The following is a 23,532-nucleotide window of genomic DNA, read 5'->3' as shown; positions in this document are numbered from 1 at the left end:
CACCAAAAGTTACGAGATAAAGCTAACGCAGCGTTCAGAGGGAAATTTATAGAAAATGTTCAGAATGTGCCAACTGATAGAAACTGAGAGTAGACCAGTGGTTGCCAGGGTTGGGTGGAAGGGCAAGGGGCTATGACTACTTTTGATGGTGATGACTATATTTTTGTACAACTTCATAATTATACTAAAAACTACTAAAGTGTATACTTTTAAAAAGTGAATTTTGCAATATGTCAACTATATCTCAAAAAGCTGTTATTAAAAAAAAATCGTACCTTTGAAAATCCCTTATGCTGACAACTGAACATTGATTACGTGATTCCTGAGAATGCTACCCTATACAGCAAAATGCATGCATCGGTATATAATGGACATAGTACTACCCAGCATGTAACGATGTGTACAAATGTAAGAGACAGTGTTGTAGTTGTTTTGTTCTATGACTCTACTGTGACTGTTGATGAATTCCATTAGTCAAACTTACACACAATGCAAGTCCACTGTAGAGAAAGAGCACAGGATTAAGAGTCACTAGACCTAGGTTCCAGCCCTATCCTGGCTATTTAACTTCCCCTTACAGGACCTTTGCTTCTATATCTGAAAGTTGAGGCAGATGTGGACTAGAAAATCTTTCAGTTTCCTTCTGGTTCTAAAATTCTCTAAGTCAGATCATTGCATTTTGTGTTTTATTAGTTAGACCACAGCAAGAGAAAAACAGACAGACACTGCCTAGTTCGTGAACTCCCTGGGCATTTTTCAGGCAATACAGAAGGGCCTTTTCATTACGGAGGCCACTTTGAGTCCCACCACACTGAACCCTGGGCTTCAGCATTCACCCTTGCTCTTGATTATTCATGTAACAGACACTTCGGTGTAGTTGGTTGGCTGGTGGAAATAATTATAGAAGATTATTTCAGACATATTTCAGAAGAAGGCAGGGGGACGTTAGGGATAGAATCAGGAGGAGACTGCACTTGTAGCTGCTATGACTTGGGCTGGGTAAGGTGAGAGGCAGGCTGTGGGGGAGGGAGTCCATAGGACTAGGCTTGGGAATGAACTTCTGTACTTCTGTCCTCATCCACTTATTTCGTATTCAAAAGATATTTTCTTGTGTGGATAGAACAATGTTCAGGAAAAGGAGTTATCTCAATTCTGTGTTTTTGTCGATCGCTATGTAGAAATACAGAAACACGCATATTGCTTAACAATACAAATAATTTGCACCTGAAATTCATTTGCTTAGTCCCTTGGAGCCCTACAGAACAAAATGTTTGTAACAAATACAGCTGTGCTGGCGATATTATTGCGTTAGAGAAAACAAAATCTTGGTTTCTGGTCCAAGGAGCTTATAGTCCAAAGGAAGTCAGAGAGGAGTTTTGAGAAACCTGGCTTCTGGTTTGGGTTTGCTTTTTCCCAAATGTGCCCTGTACTTTTCTGATGGTGTGGCTTTCTTCTTGCTGATTATTTTTTTTTAATGCTGGAGTGCCCATTCTCTTCACCAGCCATCAGAAGCCTACCCGGGCTTCAATGTCCCACTTAAATGTCACCTAGTCTGCAAAACTTGCCCCATCTCCCACCCTCCCCCAGGCAGAGGCCTTTCCCACCCGTCTTTGTGCTCCTATGGTCCTTTTGTCCACTCTTGATTACCAAAATCCACTTGGAGTGGTGTCTGTTATTTAAGGATCAAGACCCTGCTTTATTGGTCAAACTATCTCTCCAAGCATTTATAGGACGACAGGAAAAAGGTCTAGAAACATAGAAGAAAATGTGTATTTAAATAATGTTAACTATATTTTCAAATAATATGTCAAATATATTTCCCTCCGATCTCTAGACAACTTTGCAAGCCAAATGCCACATTTAAAGGCATGAGTGCAATCACTAATCTGGAAAACATTTTTAAATAAACAAAAGAGTTTCCCTATATTTCTAGGCTTTTTGAACATCTTTAATGTGCTACCATCTCCAAATTGTTGAATCATACTGGGGTTGTCTTTGCCCTCAGCACCCCCTTTTCTTCGTTTGCAAAATGGAAACGCTACCTGTCCTATCTCTTTCGCAGTGTTATCACAAGGGTAAATAGGAAAATGACTGTGCAAAAAGATAAAGCAGTATGGAAATGCAGAATGTTGTTCTCATTAACTATCCAAGGACTTACTTTGTGTCCATATTGTAGCACTTGAGTATGCGGACTTTGGCTAACCCCCTCACAGCTGCATTAAAGAGGATTCTCCATGAGCTGCTTAAGAGGGGAAGCCAAGAGGCTGATTACAGCTTAGGGCCCTGCCACGGCCATCAAAAGTTACCAAAGGGATGCTGGGACTTCAAGTTTGTTTCCAACTGCGCAGGAGGAAAGTCATGGCCTCAGCCACCTGCTTCCTGTCTCCACCATGACTCACACCTTTCAGATCCACTTGGATGGAAGTTCAGATGAGAACTGCTTAGGCCCACCGCCCAAGGACCTTGATGGTGCTAACTAAAGCTCAGGTAGCTATGTAAAAGGAGGAGCAAGAAGCTGAGTCCTGAGACCCAGGGGGACTACGCCAAGGTCATGAAACTTTTTAGCTTATTCAGAAAAACCAGTTTATCCTGCATCATTGTTGGTGTTAAGCATGAGGCCGTTGCTCCTGATTGGATGCACTAAGAGAGACACAACATTACTTCGATGACAATTCTGCCCCATATGCGTAATATGGACTTAATCACAAGGAAACATCAGACACACCTAAATCAAAGGACATTCTACCAAAGAACTGGCCTGCACTCTCCATTTCTACAATACACCGTCAAAGAACTTTTTTTCTAGATTAAAGGAGACCAAAGAGACATAAAACCACAAGCGATGTGTGATTCCGGATTGGATCCTGGGCCAGAGAAAGGATGTTATTGGGGGCGATTGATAAAGTTTGAGTATGGGCTGTTGGGTATATAGGAGTGTCTCACCCGTGCAAATTTCCTGATTTTGATCATTGTGCTATTGTTAGGAATGAAAATGTCTTTATTGTTAGGAAATACACACAAGCATTTAGAGGTAAAACAGTATGATGTCTACAACTTAATCTCAGATGGTTAAAAAAATGGTAAAGTGTGTGTGTGCGTGTGTCTGTGTGTGTGTGTGTGGTGTGGAGAGAGAGAACACAAAAAATAAAAGAAATGGGGAGAAAATATAAACAACTGGTGAATCTGTGCAAAGAGCATACAGAACTTTTTTATATTATTCTTGCAACTCTTGTGTACATTTGAAATGATATCAAAGGAGGAAGTTAAAAAGTTGGTAAGAAGTACACCAACATCCAAGGGTTTTTTAAAAGTTTGCTCTAGAAAATCATATAATGTGTAACTTAATGTTTGTGTGCTTCACTGTCATAAAAAAAAGAGTCATTTTAAAAATGAAAGGACACACTGAAAATCCCACAGGGAGGCTCTGACAGTGCAGCCTCCTATAGCTTGTTCTAGTCCTTCAATGGTTAAGTTGGTTTGTAGAACTGAGTCAAAACAAAACAAAACAAAACACACACACACACACACACACACACACACACACACACAAAGCCACACAAACCCAACCAGGAGAAATGGTTTAACAATGCCAGCACTCACCTCAATGAGCTTATGGACGATGGGTCCTCAGCCTAAACGAACTGAACATGTCAAGTGAAAAGCTGAACGACTCAAGGGAGCAGGCCACATAAACACCCAAGCTGCCCCATCCCTTTGGGAAGGTACTGATGGAAGGTGCTGGGGCAGGTCCATCTTCTCAGAGGGGCGGTAAGGGCAGAAATGCATAGGGCAAAGACACAGCAAGAAGCAGTATAGCGTAGGAGCTTCTGTTGGAGAGTGAAACAACAGGAGTAGGCTACTCCCATCTTGGAATGTCCGTCTTAACAAGCTTTGCTCAGAAGAATAACTGGGAGCTGACAGCAAGAGTAGTTTTCATCCATGCTACAACCTCTAGGTAACACTGGCCATACAGACAGTGCAGCAGACCGTCCTTTGGGAAAACCAAATAGCTGAGCAGGACAATTAGAAGGTTCTGGTCAGGGTCGATACCAGAAACTTACAGGGGCCATTACAGGAATGGAACAGGAAGTAGGAACGATGGAACGGGTAATGGTCAGATTAGCCAGGAAATTAATATCCTAATGTAGAGAAATGAAAGTGAATGTCGGCACTGGTGTGCTGTTACACGTTTAACAACCGACTTTCCGGGGGAGAAAACAACAGCTTTGATGTGTCGTGTGTGCTGATCTCCATGGTGCAAATATTCCCACCACGGCTGAGTTCTGGTACCAACATGGCGTCGCTGAACACAGAGCTGGGGAGGGACGTACACAATCAGTTCTCGCAAGCTAGCATGACCTGGCTCGGGAGTACTGGTGGCGGTAACCTGGGCACCAGTCCTATGTCTGCCACCCCCTAGCTGTGTCACCCTAGTAACTTAACCTTTCTGGGCCTTAATTTCCTCACCTACAAAAGGTCGACCTCACAAGATGATCGAGAGAATCAAATGAAAGTAATTTATCTCCATCTAAAATCTCTTTCAGCTCCGACCATCTGTGGTTCCTTGATGAAGCTGGCCACACAGGTGACTTTCTGCCTTTTTCCATCTCACACCGAGTCTTATAAGCAGGGAGAAGACAAAAGAATTCTAGAGGAAGCCGCTCCGGAGTGTGGCCCTCAGAGCAGAAACCACGTTCCCATGGCCTCAGAGATGAGGTTGGAGGCAGTGACCGCTCCCACTCCAGATTTTCTATCAGAAGAGATTTCTGGGTGGGAATCTGCTTGGAAAGTGGGACCAGCGAGTTTACAAACTTCTCTTATTTTAGCGGGATATTTATTTGGAATGACTTAGAGGCGTAAACGGTGTCCAGGCAGGGCCAGTGTGGCGTGTATGTACCCTCTGCTCCCTCACTGAACCAGAATGTGCCTGGTAATGAAGCGTACATAGCGAAACTAGAGTCTATTCATAGTCTGATGAACAGCAAATCTAAAGGGAGTCACTCAGTGCTAACTTTCTCTAACTGCTGACTTTGTCCCTTCTACCGACTAGTGCCTGGGGACATAAGTTGCCCTCAACGCCCTCTTTGCTCTGCCTCTGAATTGGAGTGAAAATCACTTAGCTCATCCTCCAAGCCATCATTTGGGGACACCATGAACTCAGAAGGGGTATTTGGGACCTTTGTTACCTCTTCCTTTTGGGTAAGTGTAACTGGGAGTAGGTAAACGTGAGGCGGGGAGGGGGTGAGCAGAGGAATCAATGAAAGTGACTGGAAGCATGGCCCCTGCTGGCATTCCCAGGGCTTCGAGCTCAAGGACCAGAGGAAGGGAAATTCTGGCCTTGATGCATGGCGGAAGTAGATGGCAGAACAGACCCTCACCCAGCCATTCAAAGGAGTCCGAGTGCAAAGGGGTTTAGTAAGGTATAAGAGACATAATACCTTGTGCTTCCGGAGGCTGCCAGGACTGGTGGGCGTGGAGATGGGTGACTGTTTAGACTTGGGGGTAGAGAGCTGGCTGCTGGAGGTCCCGTTTGCTAGCCCGAGGCAAGAGAAAAGGAAGGGATAAGAATCAACAGCATACAAAGGAACCAGTTATCCTTCCCCTCCGAAGACACTAAGAACATTCAAGCAAGGTACACAGACAACCAAGTGATTTGATGAGCAGAACAAAGGTGAGAAGAAACACATTCCTCAGGAAGGCCAGAACTGCGATCCTCAGTTAATTAGATCCTGGAGCAGTGCAGGGCCGTAATCCTCCCACCCTCTCCCCTGAGTGCTTCCAATTACAGGGCTCTGGTTCTTTTCAAACCTTTCTCATATTCATTCCCAAGTTTGACCCTAACACCATCTCCGGGAGGTAGTCTGGGAACATATGATTTGGTTTCAATGTTACGAGGCAGAAAAAAAGTGAGGCACAAAGAGGTTCTGTGCCTTACCTTAAAGGGGAAGGGAATATGGGTGACTGGGACCAGGGGCACATCCCCTCTGGTCACAGATGGTGTGGCAGGTACAGGACAGCCCCATGGTCAATCTCTCTCCACTCTCTCTGTTCCTGCTCACCTCCCCCCACCCACCCCCATGCCCCACTCTCTCTTCCCTGCCTCATCCTGGCTGAAAGGAACAGAAGGAAAGAAAAAAGAAAACTACTCAGGAAGAAGAATAGGAAAGAAAGTGGAGGAGAAAAGTGTGAGACAAAAAGGTTTGCAGAGCAAGATGGGCAGAGGAGGGAATCAAAAACGAGGGAAAGAAAGAGATCAGGAGTGGAGAGGGGAGACCAGGAAGATGAGGTAAGAGAGTAGGAGAAGGAAAGAATGAGGAAGTTTGAAACGGGGAGAAAGGCACAGAGACAGAGGAAGGCAGACAACGGTGGCCAGAGTCAGGGTGCACCCCCATTTCTCTCCAGGTCAACAAAATGCTGAAAAGGGGGTGGTTTAGTATGGACCATCTTGATATTCCATTGCATTTACAAATGGTTTTTTATTCCCTTTGCTAATGAGCTTTTTCAAGATCCAATCATGTGGAAAAAAATGTGATGCATGGAAATGGAACAATTAAACAGCTTTCGAGTGCATTTGTGTTTAGACATCTCATGCTAAAGTTAATTTTTTGTAAGCTAAGGACCAGCATTGTTCATCAGAGATATTCTGAAATGCGCTTTAAAAATAAAAGGATATTTTTTAAATATCCCAAAGGTATGGGGGGGGCAGGGAGGGGAGAGGAGGAGAGAAACAAGAAGGAAGGGAAGGCAAGAGGAAAAGAGAGGGAGGGAGAATAGAAAATTCTAAAAGTTAAGCAAGAGGATGGCCTGAGAATGTTGCTGTTAGTCCCACACATGAAGCTTCAACTGTTTGTATCATGAATATTTCCTGAAGACATGGTTCCTCATCTTCACTTAGGATCATGTTTCTCTTAGGTTCTGGAACCTGTGTAGCAGTTGTAGAAATAGAAGAGACCCCAGTGGGGTGGTGGCCGAGTTTACCCCAGTGCAAGTAAGCTAAAAACTGGGCACATAGGTGTCCCCTGACTGACTTGAGCTGTGTGTGAGAGAATGCCTCTCTCACCCACTTACTGACAGGCCTTTCTCCCTGTCAGGGCTTCCTGAAAGTCATTCATCCCCTTAGCCAGTAGTTACGGGGTGCTTTCTCAAAATGAGGCCAAGTATTAGACGTTGGGGTTTCAGAGATGAGTAAGTCACTTCCTGTGGTGAGCCGCAAGAATGCGGTGGGCCAGGTACTATGGCAGAGCCATGTAATTATTGGAGCCCAGAGAAGAAGTTTTGAAATCGGGCCTAGGAAACACACAGGAGGAGGCAATGCCTGAAAAAAAAATCTTGAAAGATGACTCTGGGATCATTGGAGACAAACCTATGGAGACAGAAAGCAGATTAATGGTTGCCAGGGGCTGGCCAGGGCTGGAGTGGGGAGGTGGGGAGAAATGAAAGGTGTCTGCTAATAGGTACAGAGTTTATTTTAGAAGGATGAAGATGTTCTGGCACTCGTGGTGACCGTTGCACAGCTCGATGGCTAAGCTAAAATCCATTGAACCGTATGTTCTAAAAGAGTCAATTCGTACGTGAATTGTGTCCCAATAAAGCCATCACAAAAAGAAGAATTGGAACGGCTTAGGCAGAGGGCAGAAAGGATATTGTAGACTTCAGGATTGTACCAGTAGGGGCAAGGACATGGGAGTATGAAAGAATACCATACATTTACAGAGTGTAAATAGCTCAAAATGGCTCAAAAACAGAGTGTCAGCAGTGAGTCCCAAGAGATGAGACAGGAGATGGCATGGGCCGTGGGGGCCTTTTGTGGGGCCTTTTGTTTGGGTTTCATTTGTGAAAGAAATCTGAGAGGGATACTCTCAATTTTGCATTTTAAAACTATTACTCCAGTTGTTGTGATAAAGCTGGGGTGGGCTGGGCTGGGGTAAGGGTAGAAACAAAGAGATTGGTTAGAAGACAATGCACTAGTCCAGCGGTGCCTGGGCGGCTCAGTTGGTTAAGCGTCCTCCTCTTGGTTTCGGCTCAGGTCACGATCTCAGGGTCGTGAGATCGAGCCCTGTGTCAGGCTCTGCGCTGGGTAAGAAGCGTGCTTACGGTTCTCTCTCTCTCTCCCTCTGCCCCTTCCCCCACTCTCTTTAAATTCTTATTCAAAATCATTTTTTAAAAAAGAAGACAATGCATGAGTCTAGGTGAGAGGTGATGATACCTTTTTAAAGCAAAGGGGAGGGAGAGAAGGGGCAAGGCAAAAGAGAGAGACCTAGAGGACGGATAAGCTTAGGGGGTTATGTGCATGCACTGGTGAGCCACGCCAGAAAAGTGTGATCTCTGCCAACCAGCATGGAGACTGTGGGCACTAGGCTTGGCCAGGGCACCAGGCTTTCTGGTGATTGAAGGAGGCATCGTGGAAAAGGCAAAAGTGTGTGAGCTACAGTGGGGCAAAGTAGTCCATTACAGGCCAAGGAAGGAGTTGCTAGACCACCTACAGTGCCTGAAAGGCCTCCCTAGCAGGACCTGACCTGTAGTATTCAAGCTAGAGAACCATCTTGGAGATCGGTCTGAGCTACCATAATGCAAGTCTTCCCAAAGAGCCTTGACCTCAGCCATGAGGTCTCACAGATGTAGGCATCCCCAGGGAAGTTCTGGCATTTTGTTCCACGGGATCGATGCATCCTTCGGCAACAACAGATCGTACTTCCCCAGCATTTGTCAGCCATGCTACACAGCGGTGGTTACTATACTCCCAATGTGAGAATGATCTTTTTCACCGACATGCTTATCTAGCTGAGGGTGAGCCCACTGGTCTTGCCAAAATGGAGAAAATTGTGAACCACAAGCATGTCTGTGGGTGAGGCGGTTTCCACTTAGTTATTGGCCGTAAACCTGCACAGACAGGTTCTTGTGCAACTTCCAGTACTTTTCCCAATATCCCTGAAAACTATTTCACTCAAAAACGGTCAGGGTAATACATAAATCTATATTTTATCAATACGTCTCTCTCTAGTCTCTCTGTGTGTGTGTCTTTGTTTACTCTCTGCCATTCCCCGGCTAGTCAGTCTTTTTTTTTTTTTTTAAAGATTTTATTTATTTATTCGACAGAGATAGAGACAGCCAGCGAGAGAGGGAACACAAGCAGGGGGAGTGGGAGAGGAAGAAGCAGGCTCATAGCGGAGGAGCCTGATGTGGGGCTCGATCCCGTAACGCCGGGATCACGCCCTGAGCCGAAGGCAGACGCTTAACCGCTGTGCCACCCAGGTGCCCCCCCGGCTAGTCAGTCTTAAGCTACCTATAATAAAAGACTTTATTTTGTCATCCACATTCACCAAGCATTTTGAAAATCCGTTTTTTAATACCTTAACTGCCACTCACTTCAGTGTTGGAAAATGCAAACACTTGCCCAGACTTCCTGATGGACTGAAACCCAAAGATGGCCACGGAGGCATGAGAGAACATAGACACACACAAGCAGATGTCAAGTCCTCGCAAGCTGATGGAGCCCCTGTGTCTACAGACTAGATAAAAATACATTCACACATGGGAAGAAATACCTGGGAGGGTGCCATTTGATATAGATTCTGAAGCCAATTCATAAAAATGTCAAGTAAGAGAAGAAGCAGGAAAAAAATACAAATACGGTTGGAAGAACTATGCACGGTCTCGCATCGGCCAGTCCACACGGACAGCCATGACAGTTCATCGTGAGAGTGGCCGGATATAACACCACTGCTTGACATCCGTTATCGTCCTTCATTTTTCTTTACTAAATATCCTCAGCTCTTGTCTCTGAGCTTCTAATTCTCAGCTGCCATTTGGGGATGCACCGGAGGAGACTTTGTCCCCTTTGACCTGTCTTTCTCCTTTCCCTGCTCAGAACCACAGCCCTGTTTCACTGTGGCCACTTTTATTTCCTCAGAGTCCAAATCCTTTCATTCTTTTTTTTCTCATTTTTCCCTCTACAACAAGGTACAACGGGTCATCTTATCAATCTTATTAATAAAACCCAAGATAATAATTAATGCTTATTCAGTGTCAGCGTGCACCCTCTCCCCCCAAAAAACAGTCTCTTTTTCATTTCCAATGAGGAAAGAGAGGCTCGCTACAGTTGGGGATTGCAAAGTCAGGATTTGAACACATGTCTCTCTGATTCCAAAGCCTATGTGTGTTTTGGTTTGTTTTCAGTTTTTGCTACATTGCTTTTGCTTTAATAAATGAATTGCTTCTGGGACTCCTTCCTATGACAACTTTCTGATGGAGGAAGGAGGGGGCAGAAAAGTTGGGGTGGAGAAAAGAGAGAGGAATTGGACAAGGTAGAAGTAGCGCCAGAGCTTACGCACATCTACTGGACTTTTATTCCACTTATCTAATTTAGATTAGAAAGTATTGAGCAAGAACCTTCTTTTATTCACCAAAATGACTGGATATCATAGACAATGTCATGAAACAGAAGCAGACAGAGCAGCCAGCATGGCATATAACTTCCATCACATCACAGAGCTTTCTGGAAGGATGGTATTTGTGCTATATCCATTACTCCCCTCAGCTGCTGCCCCTCAGCTATGCATCACAATGGCCAAGCTTGGCTCAGCATACAGTCTTGTCTCCATAGCTTCCCTGACTCATTAGGTCTGCCCTTGCCCCAGTGCTTATCTTCAAATTCTCGGCTCTGTCAGAATGGAGGAGGACCAACCCAAACAAGAGATAGCTGGTAAGGTAACAAGGCTGAGATTTACAGAGATTTACATGTATGGGGGAAAATGGGTTCCCAGGAGTGAGGAATAAGACAGGTTGAGTTAGTTCCCAAAGAACAAGGAAAGAGTCCAATTTCTGGCATGGGCAGCCAAGGACAGAGTATGGTCACCAGGTAAGCAGAGTTGATGCTGAGCTCCTAGCCTATGGATTCCCTTGTCTGGAGGCTGGACTGATCCCTGAAAATTGGGATGCAGCTGCACGTAACGTAGGTGTAAGTAGTCCCAGGTGTGGCAATTATAGAACTGTCTGGGCAGCGAGTTAGACAAGTTATTATAATTTATGGGTTCAAGTTTGGACGGCCAGAATGGCACAGCAAGGGAAGGGGGGGCTTGGCATCTGCTTTTCACTCAACCTTTGCCAGGAGACCAAATTGATAATGCTCATTCACTTAGCTCTGGCTTTTCCTCCCATCTAATCCCAACACTTGAGCTCAACTCAAAACCAAGCCTATTGGTTTTGGTTGGATGTCTATTTTGAAATATTGCTCACTAAAAATAACCCCAGTCTAAAAAAAAAATAGCCATGACAATAATTTGAGAGCCGTCTTAATAATTGCAGTTGGATTTCTACAATTGTTTTCACACCATTTTACCATTTTTGAGTTCACATGATTCTCCTGATAGCCCCAAGAAATGATGGCCAGGAATTGGTGGTCTCCTTTTAATCACAAGAATATAGAGGTTCAGAGAGAGTAGGACTTGCTTAAAGGGTAAAAATTGCCTCTCTTCAATGGATGGTGGCCTCGAGGATTTGCACATGATATGCCTCCCACCATGACCTTGTGGTGATTGGTTTTCTGTCTTGTCTCCTCTCATTCCCTAATGCCTGGTGGAGGGAGATCTCAATATATAATTCAGCCATTTCTTCATTTTTCCTCATATTGAGATGCTCTAAGTGTTCCTTCATTCCAGTTCAAACACACCCTGTTTTCTCCCTACATACACAGAGAGTTTTTCTGGAAGGCCATCCAAGTAGAACCAAGGTGGTTTCAACTTACTTCAGAACAAGGCCAAGAGACAGAGCCTGTGGTTTTTACACTTTCATTCCAAAGACACCCTTGGGATGGGTGTCTGGACTCGTTTGGCTAATTGTTTCTGCTCAGTGGAAAAGCTTGTGCCCCTCTCCCTAGACCCATCCACAAGGGAAGCCAGAACTGAGGGCACAGGCATAGGTCTTCACGGATCCCATCAGAGGGCTGGTTCCCAGGCCAAATTCAATCATAGGTTGTGAGATACCGTCACTTCAAGAGTTGGAAGTGGAATTTTAAATCTATTTCCTACAGAGTCTTGGGCAGCATGCAGCTTTGAATCTTCTAAATGAGGAGAGAAGAATTTGCAAAACAAATATGTACACCCATTCCTGCAATATTTTGACACAGATCAGTGTCCCGCAAGAAGAGGACATCTGTAAGAAGGCTGCTGGAGTGCCAGGATTGTGTTCTCCAACTTGATAATGCTGACAACATTTGTTTCCTGTTGAAGGTGGTTTTGTGGAGAACATGTTTCTGGCAGAGTGAGCCTGTTGTCTATGCTCACTACTGTTTTCATGGGGTAGAAACTAGAAAACACTGTGCTCTTAATCTGCAGGAAGAACACCTGCTTTGGAACCAGTCAAGTTTCTAAATTGTGGCTCAGCCTGGATGTGTGACCTCAGGTGTCCCCTAACCTCTGTAGGCCTCCGTTGCCCCATCTGTAACATTTGAATGAAAAGACTGCTTATCTCAGTCATTGTTGTTTTGAAGATTACATGGCAGACTATACATGAAATCCTTAGCCAAGTGCCTTAGTGCATAGAAAGGGTTTTGTAATGACATCTTCTTCTCTTAATATTGCCACTACTAGAAATGGAACTACATGAGTAACTATGCAACCTATAAACACTGAGTTTGGAAACCCCCTTCTACGGGGATGATTTACCAATCTCTATGGGCTGAGGACTTTCTTTGGCTAGCAGGTCAGGCATTAGAGGATTGAAGTTTTTCCAAGTGAAGCCCCTTGCTTTTTGGTTTCTGCTTTCTATGGCTGTGCTTCCAAAAACATAGCCCTTGCACTTGACCCCCTGCATTTCTCTTTTTACTCTCTCAGCCGTTACCATGGAGGTGGTCCACAAATGCAATGTGGAGCCACTGAAGGTTCTGCAGCAGCCAGGGGGTGGGGGTGGGGGTCACACGATGGAAATGCGTTTTAGGATGAGAAATATGGCAGCACCGCACCAGATGCGTGAGGGGACTGAGATTTGAAACAGAGATGCTACTTCGGAGTCTGTGGGGTGACGCTGCCATCAGGTGATGAGGGAAAGGAAGGGACTCCTGTGTGAGTGATGTGGCGATGTTTCGCAGGTCCCACAACAGCAGCGTATGGTGGCTTGAAGGATGAAAGCATAGGAAGAATCAAAGATAACGTGAAGACACTGGATCCGGGGAACAGAATAGAATTTATTCTATCGTCAGACAGGGAGTTGAGGGGAGGAAATGTTTTTTGTTTTTAGACACATCGTGTTTGGTATATTTAAGTAGGATTGTCTGGTAGGCATTCATGGGATTAACAGCCAGAAGGAAGGTTGGGGCTGGAGATGTAGATTTAACAGCCATCTCCCTGTACCGTCATATGCTATATTCATCACCACCCCTGCTCTTTTGTTCATGCTTTCCCCCCCGTCAGAAATAATCCATTTCCTTATCAATTGAAGTATATCCCTCCTACAAGCCCCAGTTTTTCCAGGAAGACTTCCCTTAGCACTTACTGCCTGCATCTCCCATTCACTGGGCACTTAAACCATTACTGTTAACTCCTATTTAGCACTACAGAGCCATGGTTAAATTGTGGACCGTGGAGCCAGATTGCCTGGGTTCAAACCCCAGCTCTCCCACCGATTAGCTGTGTGGTCTTGGGCCGGTCACTTAGCTCTCATACGCTCTAGCTTTTTCAGCTACAAAATGGGGGCAATTGTGCCTGCCTCGTAAGGTTGTTGTAAAGATTAAATCAGTTAATACATACAAAGTGGTGAGAACAGTTGCTTGGCACATAATAAGAACTATATAAGTATTTGTAAATAAATTTTTTAATCAAATTTATATGCCTAATGGTGCCCCAATTCGTAGTGACAGGGAATTCGTCTTATTCCTTTTCCCCGTAGCACCTCGCACTACTAGGTATCCCACCAGAACTCTAGAGATTCAATCGTATTTAAACACAAGTCCCAGACTGCTGCAGGTTGATAGGACCCCTATTACAGGGAGGTGGGTCGACACCACCACATCCCATACCCTGCAGCATGCTCAGTGGCCCCCATTATATTGCTTGCTTCAACAATTTCCTAAGTGGCCCTCCAATGATGACGGAAATGTTGCCTTAGATGTAGGGCAGTTCTTCCACTGAAACTAGACATAGGCTGTGGTTTTAGAAAGACTCAGAATGGGGGAGGGGTAAGGGACGTTTTTCTCTTCCCACAACTTTGCCAAGGGTACCACTTCCCTTTGGAGTGACAGTAGGGGAGCCAAAGGAAGGTCTAGGACCAGGCACTGGAAACAGAGGTGCCTAATTCCTCATAGCTGTGCTCGATGCAGCACAAAGAGAATGACACAGACGCCACTCCGCTCCCCAGCCTCTCCACATCCCTTGCCTGGAGGTGAGGGAAGGTGGGAGGAAGCAGAGAAGCAAGGACCAGCCAACAGAGACCTTTCTATTTGCCACTCTGGAGCTCCCACACCTTGCCTTAAGGGCAGTGTGAGGATTGCCTGCCTGGAAGTCAGGACAGCTGGGCTCTAGCTCTTGGGTACTAAATAGTTGCACGGTGTTGAGAAGACCACAAGATACTGAACCTCTTTCCATCTTAGTCCCCCAGTCTAAAAGAACAAAAACTGGATGATCTTCCTTTCACAACCTCGTTCATGGTGCTATTATGAGTGACAACTGAGGGGACGGATTTGGAAGTATTTTGCAAAGTGCAGAGCATCTCATCTATGTCGAAGATCGTTATCTTGAACCTCTCTTAGGGAAGTTGTGCTGTCTAGTACACTAGCCACTAGTCACACGTTGCTTTTGGGCACCTGAAGCAGGGCTAGCCAGAACTGAGACGTGCTCTCAGTGTAAGACACAACCCGTTTTCAAAGAATGGAAAATATCTCCTTAGAATTTTTTTTTACCTCGATTGCATGTCAAAATGGTAATATTTTGGATATATCGAGTTGAGTAAAATATATTATCAAAACGGATTTCACCCGTTTCTTTGACCTTTTTAATTGTGGCCATTAGAAAATTGAAAATGCTCTACTAGGCTTACATTATATTTCTACTGGACAGAGCTGGTCCAGACAGCCCCATCCAGGATGGGCAGAACAGCCAGGTCCCTCCTCAGGCGACTCAAAGCAGCCTGCTAGGTTCAGAAGAGAAATACTCCTGGATACAATTCTCCCATGACAACCCCCCCACCTTCACCGCTGTTTTGTGTCCCTGGACCTCCCCTTACAAAGGCTGCATATTTTGGTAGCGAATCCATTCTTCCTCGGGGCTCTGGGAACAGGGAAGATTTGACTTTCAGGACTAGGTACGCAGAGGTTGGGGGAAGGAGGGTGGGGAATATTGAGTTGCTGCAACAATGACTTACTGCTGAACAACAGCGAACTAATTATCACATTACAATTCTCTCAGCCTACCAGGGTGGGTAATTAGCTTCCTTGGAGGCTCCTTCAGAAAAAAAAGAAAGAAAGAAAGAAAGAAAGAAAGAAAGAAAGAAAGAAAGAAAGAAAGAAAGAAAGAAAGAAAGAAAGAAAGAAAGAAAGAAAGAAAGGAAGGAAGGAAGGAAGGAAGGAAGGAAGGAAGGAAGGAAGGAAGGAAGAAAGAAAGAAAGAAAGAAAGAAAGAAAGAAAGAAAGAAAGAAAGAAAGAAAGAAAAAGAAAAGATTCCTTCCCAGCAACTAGCTACTTTGTCCTTTTAATTCAATTCAATTCAATTGGGGGTAGTTGCAGAAAAGGAAACGTTAACACATTCATGGCTGAAATGCAAACAGCAAGAGGCGCTCCAGAAGGGTCTTCCTGTAGCTCTGAGGGCAGGCTCGCCTTTTTGCCCATCAAAATGGCAAGTCCTGGGTTAATCAAAATGGGGGCACTATACAAGCTTTCTTCAAACACCCCATAGGAGACCTCTGGGCTCAGATTTGATCTGCTTACCGCAGTTCCCTGTCCTACTTTAAAGGCAGTCATGACTAATGGGACTTGGATGCTAAGAGTCCATCAGCTCTGCCCAGCGAGAACGAGAGCTCCTTCTAGCAATATTATGTAGACAACCGAATCCTTCCTTAACTTACGTGGAGGGCTTCGCAACAGACATTGCATTTGGGGCGCCCTCAGTATTGGCAGGAGTGGGGATTGAAATCAAAGGGAATAAAGTATACAGAGTTTGATTTATTCATGGGAAGAACAGAAAAAAAAGACAACTTAAGGACCAAGGAATCAAATTATGATGCAAATTACAGACCAGATTGCATCGATTTACTAAACCTCAAGGCAAACCGAACCCAGATACTAACTGAACCATGAATTGGATCAAATGTACATATATATATGGATGGATGTCTAATTGACTCATTTCTCTTATTCATTCACTAGTACCCTCCTCTGAAAGATTTGTTTTATTTTATAGATTTAAATAAATATTTGCTTTCTCCCAACTCCATTGCTCTGTTCTTTTTTAAAAATATTTGAAAATCTAGCAAACTTGTTCAAACCAGAATCAAACCTATATATTTTCTAATGAACTAGAACATCAAAACATTCCTTTAGCTGAACCTGAACTGAGCCAATGTTTCGTTTGGTTTGAGTCCCTGCTGCAGAGGAACATTTTTGGCTGTCATTTGCCTTCAAAGGAAGGTAGTTAAAATTCCCTGGAAATGCCCTATCTTCCTCAACCTTGAGTTACTCAGGTTGAATGAAAAAAATGTGAATCCATCCCACAAGTCCCAGATCCAAGACAGACTAACCCAGGATGGAAACAGGGCGGCACTGCCATGTCCTAGAAAAGAACAAAGAATTTCAGCCCCACTCCACACGATTATTCTTTGGTTAAATGTGTATTAACCTGCCCACGTCCCTTGCTGAGAGCTCAGAAAAACCTTACACTTGCTGCTGCAAAATTATGTATTGTTATAACTCATCCTTCTGGCTATCCAATTCTGGTTCTGTGGAAGCTATTGCACAACTCTGTAATACATTGGAAATAGCTGATAATATTGGAAAATGATTTTTACCTATTAGACATGCAAATTCTGTCTTAACCAAAATGGAAACCGAGTCTTAGATAAGGTAAAAAACTTGTCCCAAGTCAAAAAGCTGGGAAATGGTGTCACCGGGCCTCCCTCGCCTCTTCCATATCCTATCCCCCTCCACTTCCCAGCTTGGAATGGTCCTGAAGGACTTGGAGGTGGGATGGGGGAAATGGGTATGTTAAATCCAAACCTTACCTAAAGTACTGTTTGCCTGAGATCAGCTTTGCCCCTGTGGAATGTTCACTAAGTGGATGGCCTGGACATGGCTCTAAACTGCCATGCAATGGACAAGGTTATGTTACATAGATTCTTTTACGCTTTGGGGCTGAAATCACACGGAAGACCTAGACACATCATCTTTGATGAGCTCAAACTTTCTGGAAATTGCCATTAAGGCTAGCTAGACTAGAGTTTGGCTTCATTTATGTTCACGAACTATCTGAAATAAAGATTTACATTCTCTCTCCTGAGAACACCACTTTAGATTTTTTGCTGGTAGGGAGCGAGGGCTGTTTGCGGTTCTGATATCTGCCAAGTCAAGTCCCCTTTCCCCGCCTCAAATTGGTTACACTTTTTATCTTGTGTGTGTGAATCTATCCTCATTCCTTCTTTTTAGCAAGGGAGTTCTGAAGGAGCAAAAGCAGATCTTGCCTGCCTTCGCCTGGGTTGGGACCTATTATAACTCCTTTTAATTTGCCAAGTATTCATTGAGCCCTAATGTATTCCTTCTCTGTCTCTAATATCTTAGAGTCAGTGAGGTGCATAGTTTCTAGAAGGGACATTCTGTAGGTAGCATGCTGGTGATCAATAATTTGACATATGTTTAAGCTGTGTTTAATTACAGGTGGTTGTGTTCACATGTGCTGAATAACCCACCTGGATACAGTCTGCAGAGAATCTATTGACTTCAAGCTGCCGCCGCCTCAGCATTTTTAACTAATAGGTTATGTGGTGGTTTAAAAATAAGTCCACAAATTCTTGGCAGTCTAAAAACAGGTCCACCCCCACCCAAGAGGTGAAGACTGATTCCTCTTCCCTTGAATGTGGACAGGACTTAATGGCTGCTTCTAATGAATAGACTAAAACAGAAGAGACAGTATGTGGCTTCAGAAACTAGATCATAAAAGGCACTACATCTTCTTCCTTGTTTGCTCTCCCGATTCACTCGCTGGGAGAAGATCCTGCTGACGGCCATCTTGGAAGTGGATCCTACAAGTCCCGGTTGAATCTTCAGAAGACTGCAGCCCCCACCAACACTTTGACCTCAACTATATGAGAGATCCTGAGCCAGACGGAACCACAGAGCTAAGCAATCCAAAATTCCTAACCCACAGAAACAATAAAATAATAACTGTTTGTTGTTTTAAGCTATGAAGTTTGAGGGTAATTCGTTTCATAGCAAGAGATAAGTAATATAGATTAGAAATCCCAGAAATGGTCAGTGATATTTCTGAAAAAAATGACTGGCTAAGCAGTTATTGCCAGACTTTATGAATCTTGACCAAGTGTTTAAAGTCCTTTTTTTTTTTCTGCAAGGCTCTGCCTAGAATTTCTACAAATAATTTCATTTTTTACCCAAGTGTTAAAACCTAGGTCTCTGTAGTGTAGTATAAATTTGCTTAGATAGACGCATGTGCTATTTTGTAAACTTCACCAAAATATCACCGAACACATGCACTTTTGTTCCTTTAGCAAATATTCCCTAAATGCTAACTAAGTATCTAGCACCACGCTGGGTGAAATAGGCACTCTTAGGCGTCTGTCCACTCCAAACATTATTTGAGCATCGACTAGGACCCAGGCACTGTGCTCAGCACTGAGGATACAAAATGAACATGGCATCTTACCCTTGAGGGGCCCAGTATTAGTGGGGGGAGTAGACAGGTAAATACAGACTTTACAACACAGTGTGGTGACTATTACCCAGATGCATGAACAACATGCTATGATATTGCAGAAAATGGAACTGTTTCTATTGGAGGTGTTGAATGAACAGACGTTTTCAAGCAGAGAGGAGTGGTAGAGCTCGGGGGAAGGCATTCCAAGTGCAGGGAAATGGGGTGAGCAAAGACATGAAAGTATGAAAAGCTCGAGCTGCCTCTTCGTTTAGTTCCTTCTGCCTGAGGAAAAAAAACAGGGCCGGTGATGTGCGTGCTCCTGGCAGTGTGAGGCCGGCAGGCCAGGCTGCTTTTCTAGGCCATGAGCATTTCAAAGCCAATAGGCTGCTCGAGCTGCCTCAAACCGAAAAAGAGATAAAGAGCATTTGGGCTCTCTGCCCCAAAGTTCCCAGACTCCAGGCTAGAAGAATTCTCATGGTGAGCCCTGAGCCTTGGGACGACGAATGTGAGTCTGCCGGACCACGCGATTTCCTTCCCGTGAAGAACTCACACCGTCTGTGCCTGACTCTACTAAGCTTCTAAACTTGAACTTCTGTGGCCTTTCACCTTTCAGATCAGTGTCACTCAAACTGCGGGTGCAAGCCTTTGCACCAGAATTTAAAAGAACACACTGCTGCCTTTATCAAAAAAAAAAAAAATCATGCTAGGAAAAAAGAGTCAGCTGAAGTAAATGTTTGCTTAGTGGCATAATTTGCATTTGGCACAAGCTTCTAATCTTGTCACAGACTGATAAATAGTTCATGTGTTGGCAGTGATCCATAGACCACATTTTTTTTTGATCACTCACTATCCACTAATTAAGTCCTGTGTGACAAAGCTCTGTGTTTCTTTTCAGAACTTGGCCTATGTATATATTTTTTCTCATTGTGGGAATGATGCAAATTACCTCGTTTCTCTTTTTGTTCTAAAAAGAGAACTAAAAAGTTCAAAGTCAAAATCGAAGGTCAAGCACATCAACTCTGTTGACACTTCAGGGTGGCAATTTTTTTTTTTTTTACATTTCTGTTTTCGATTTTGATTTTCTGTTTCAAGTTTATGCTTGACTTGATTCTTTCCTCGACTATGCTTCTTGCTGGATGACGCTGAAGATGATGACTATTAGAACGAACATGATGATAAGCATTACAGCAAGCACGGTAAAGAGGACAGATTTCTGGTCTGCATCCATCTGAGTAGAATCGGGGGTCGTGGCTGTGTCTCCATGACTCCAAACAAGTTTGCCTGCTCGTCTCTGAACTGGGAGAACTGGTGTCATGGCGACACAGTGGTGTTCATGAGAAACTCATTCCCCCGCATGCAGAGGGTGGGGGCCTCTGTAAATGAAGTCAGCGTGCACAGTTAGGAGAAGAGCACTCACCGTCTTGGTCGTTACCTGAGTCAGCTGGAGACTTGCTCCGGCGCATAGGGCCGGGGCTCTTAGCTGAACTCTTCTGAGGTGTTGGAGATGCCTTTGGGCCAGCTGCGGCCGATGGGTTTCCCTTCATGACTCGGCATTCTGGTAGAAAAGAACAGACAGCTCAGTAAAGCCAGGGGAGAAACGAGCTTTTGGCATATTACCAACTTCTGGAAAATGGAATATCCACCACAGGCCAAAGTACCCAACAGCTCGGGACTCCAAGGTGGTCCTCATTGTTCGGAGGAATGACGGCTCTGAGGGAGGAGGCATGAGAGAAACTTTCAGAAGTCATCTGGGCCAAGCCAGGTGTTTAAATCCCTGGATTATGGAAACAAGGGAAGGAGTTGAAAAACAGGTTGGGTGGGTTATTAAACAGTCAACTCGATCATTTGTGAGCGCCCAGCCACGTCTCAGAATAGCACCTGTTGACATAATTAATTAATTTCCTTGGAGAAGAGATTGACAGCTCAGAGGCTGCAGCCACACAGATGAAACATTCATGAGTAATTTAAAGGAAGAAAAGGGAGTAACCATTTACTGTTCATTACACGCCATGTATTGTAATAGGCATATTAGGGATGTCATGTCATTTTTATAAATGGGCACTACCACCACCACCACCACCATGCGTTTATAGAGCTCTTTTTGATTTTCAAAGCACATTATCATAAATCCCTATGCTGGTTTAATACATAAATGAGCCAGCAGTGACTCTGTGGCTCAGAGCTTATAGAAAGCCCTTGGGTGTGTAGGGGCGTCTGCCAAATGTTTCTGCTACTTGCCTCAACCTCAGTCTGCCACGCTTGGGGTACCTTTTCTATGCAGCTCACTCAGCATCCCTACTGTGGTAATTTGGGGGCACTGATTGTGCTAATGCATTAGGAGAATTATCATACTCACTTTGCTGATGAGACGACAAGGAGTGTAAATAAACCTCTTGCTTAGGGCCGCAAAGCAAGAAAATAGCAGAACAAGGACTACAACCAAGTCTTCTAAGTCCCAGTCTAGTGCTTTTTTCCCTGTAGGTTTTCCAACTTTGTGCCATGATGCTCAAAGTGGAACCACATGGCTAGGTAGAGGGCAGTGTCTTCTTTGGACACTTCCTTGTCGCCTCCTACTTAAAGATATATTGAAATATCAATTACCCAGAAAGATTAGGGGATCGTTTCTGGTTAACTGAGTTTTTTTGGAAAAAGAACTCAGTTTTTTTGAAACTGAACTCAGAAAGTTTATTTTTGTTTGTTTTACTTCTTGTTTTGGTTGATGAACTTTAGTGATCACGGTCCAGAGCTGGAGATGTAGAAGGGTATAGGAAACTGGAGATAGCCTGGGATTTGTTTAGCTATTTCATGGCCATTTGTCTCTTCTCAAAGTGAACACAGCAGAAATGCCACCTCTGTCAGGGTCCTTGTCACTTGAGCGGTTGGTGAAGTCTATATTAATACAGCTTGGTTTGTTTTTCTCACATGTTACCGCTCATAATTGGGAAGGATGTTTTGAATGTGTCTTCCCATCAGGATCATATCCTAACCTCGTCACTGTGTGAGCTAATTCACCATTAACTTCCACATGGAACTTGGACTCATGCAAAGGGAGGTGGGCAGATATTTACCTCCTTCCTGAGATTAACAACCTCTGGAATCTTGAGTCACAAAGCAGGGGGAATGGGGCAGCAAGCCAGAAAGCTTGACACTAGCTTAGAAGAGGGGAAAGATTTGACACTAAGAACACAGTGGAAAATGTTTCTAAAATGGAACCATCAACATGAGCCAGGTTGCTGGAGGATGTTGACTAGAAAAAAAGTATACATATAATATCCAAGTTCTGACTCCAAATGTTCTTTCCCATAATCTGATTGCGCCTGTCACCCCACGTGACACAATACGTGGTTCGAGAAATATGGTGACTATTGGGGCAGAGAGTGAGTTTTATTGAGTTTGGAGGCTGGGAATCTGGGACATTCAATCAACCTTTCACTTAGTGACTCATGTATGCAAACATACAGGAGAAAGACTAACAATATTTGCCCTTGAGGGTCCATGCATGGATGTTCTCTGGGCCATATGAACCCATGGAAATCCTAAGGGATAGAAGGAGGGAGAACAATGAAGCAATAAAATCCAGTGGTTGTGCTTACCATTTTCATCCAGAGAAAAGTCATCCTGAGCATAGCGAAATTTTTCAGGACCACAGGCAATAAACACATCATCATCACCAAAGAAATCATGGAGACAGGTTACCTGTGGAGAGAGCAAAGACATTGGATTGGCATGTGATTATCTTGTGACAATAAACTTCATATCATGTTGGCAGGGGGAAAAAGTTTCACATCTGGGCCATCATCGTTAGCCTCCAGGGATCTCCATTTTTTAAACTACCAGGCTCATGGTCTGTATCACAGCTCCTGGTGAGTAAAGATACAAAGGAATGCCATTGTCTTTCCATGTTTCATATGTGGTAGTCTCATTTCCATTGCATTAAGAATAACTTCAAGACCAGGGCACCTGGATGGCTCAGTCAGTTAAGCATCCGATTCTTGGTTTTGGCTCAGGTCATAATCTCAGGGTCATGAGATCGAGCCCTGAGTTGGGCTCTGCACTGGGTGTGCAGAGCCCTCTCCCTCCATCCTTTCCTGCTCAAGCTCTCTCCATTAAAAGAAGAAGAAGAAGAACTTCAAGACCATGCCCAAAGGGAATGTCCCTGCCTTTGAATAAAAGTTCACAAGCAGATGGCCCTGCAAATGTTACCTTTCCTCAGAGCTTCAAAGACATAGTGCTCCTAGCCCAACTTACACCCAGCTAAAGGTGTAAGCCAAGGCAGATGAGAAAGATCTCCTGCAGCCTACAGTAGATAGACTCTGTGGTTGACCAAGAAGTGGAAGTTCCTCTCTTCATCTTCATAAGTTTTGAAAGAGGGGCACAAATTCCTTACTGATTTGGACCCAGGATTGGACTTTTGCTAAAAATGGACCAAGAACATGGAAGTGGCCCAGAATACCATTCCTCCCCCAAGAACAAGGGGGGAAAACTGTCCTGACCACTTAAAACTTAATCAAGGGGGGAAAACTGTCCTGACCACTTAAAACTTAATCAAGAGCAATGAGTCCCCATAGGCTTGAGGCTCTGCTGGTAAAGCCATGTTCCCAGGATCCTTCCTGCCCTCTAGTGCCCTATGCATTGCTGCTTCTCCACAACAGAGAGATAGTCCCCCAACCTGTTTTCTGCACAAAGA

At 44.3% G+C, this 23,532-nt stretch overlaps 1 protein-coding gene across 1 annotated transcript in view; it reads right to left on the bottom strand.

The window, feature by feature from the left end:
- Window positions 1-23,532, bottom strand: part of DCX (doublecortin) — a 99,075-nt gene that overhangs the window by 5,582 nt on the left and 69,961 nt on the right. Inside the window, exons 3-6 of the mRNA XM_045788433.2 lie at window positions 22,439-22,541; window positions 20,263-20,400; window positions 5,439-5,533; window positions 4,062-4,139 (exon numbers count right to left, since the gene is read on the bottom strand). Coding sequence (XP_045644389.1) covers window positions 4,062-4,139; window positions 5,439-5,533; window positions 20,263-20,400; window positions 22,439-22,541 — 414 coding nt within the window. The remainder of the gene's footprint in view (window positions 1-4,061; window positions 4,140-5,438; window positions 5,534-20,262; window positions 20,401-22,438; window positions 22,542-23,532) is intronic.

This window comes from Ursus americanus, chromosome X (assembly GCF_024610735.1).
Source record: "Ursus americanus isolate L20-20 chromosome X, mUrsAme1.1.p, whole genome shotgun sequence".
In the NCBI taxonomy this organism is placed as follows: domain Eukaryota; kingdom Metazoa; phylum Chordata; class Mammalia; order Carnivora; family Ursidae; genus Ursus; species Ursus americanus.
The sequence above is the reverse complement of the archived record's forward strand: the minus strand, read 5'-3'. Positions and strand labels throughout refer to the sequence as shown.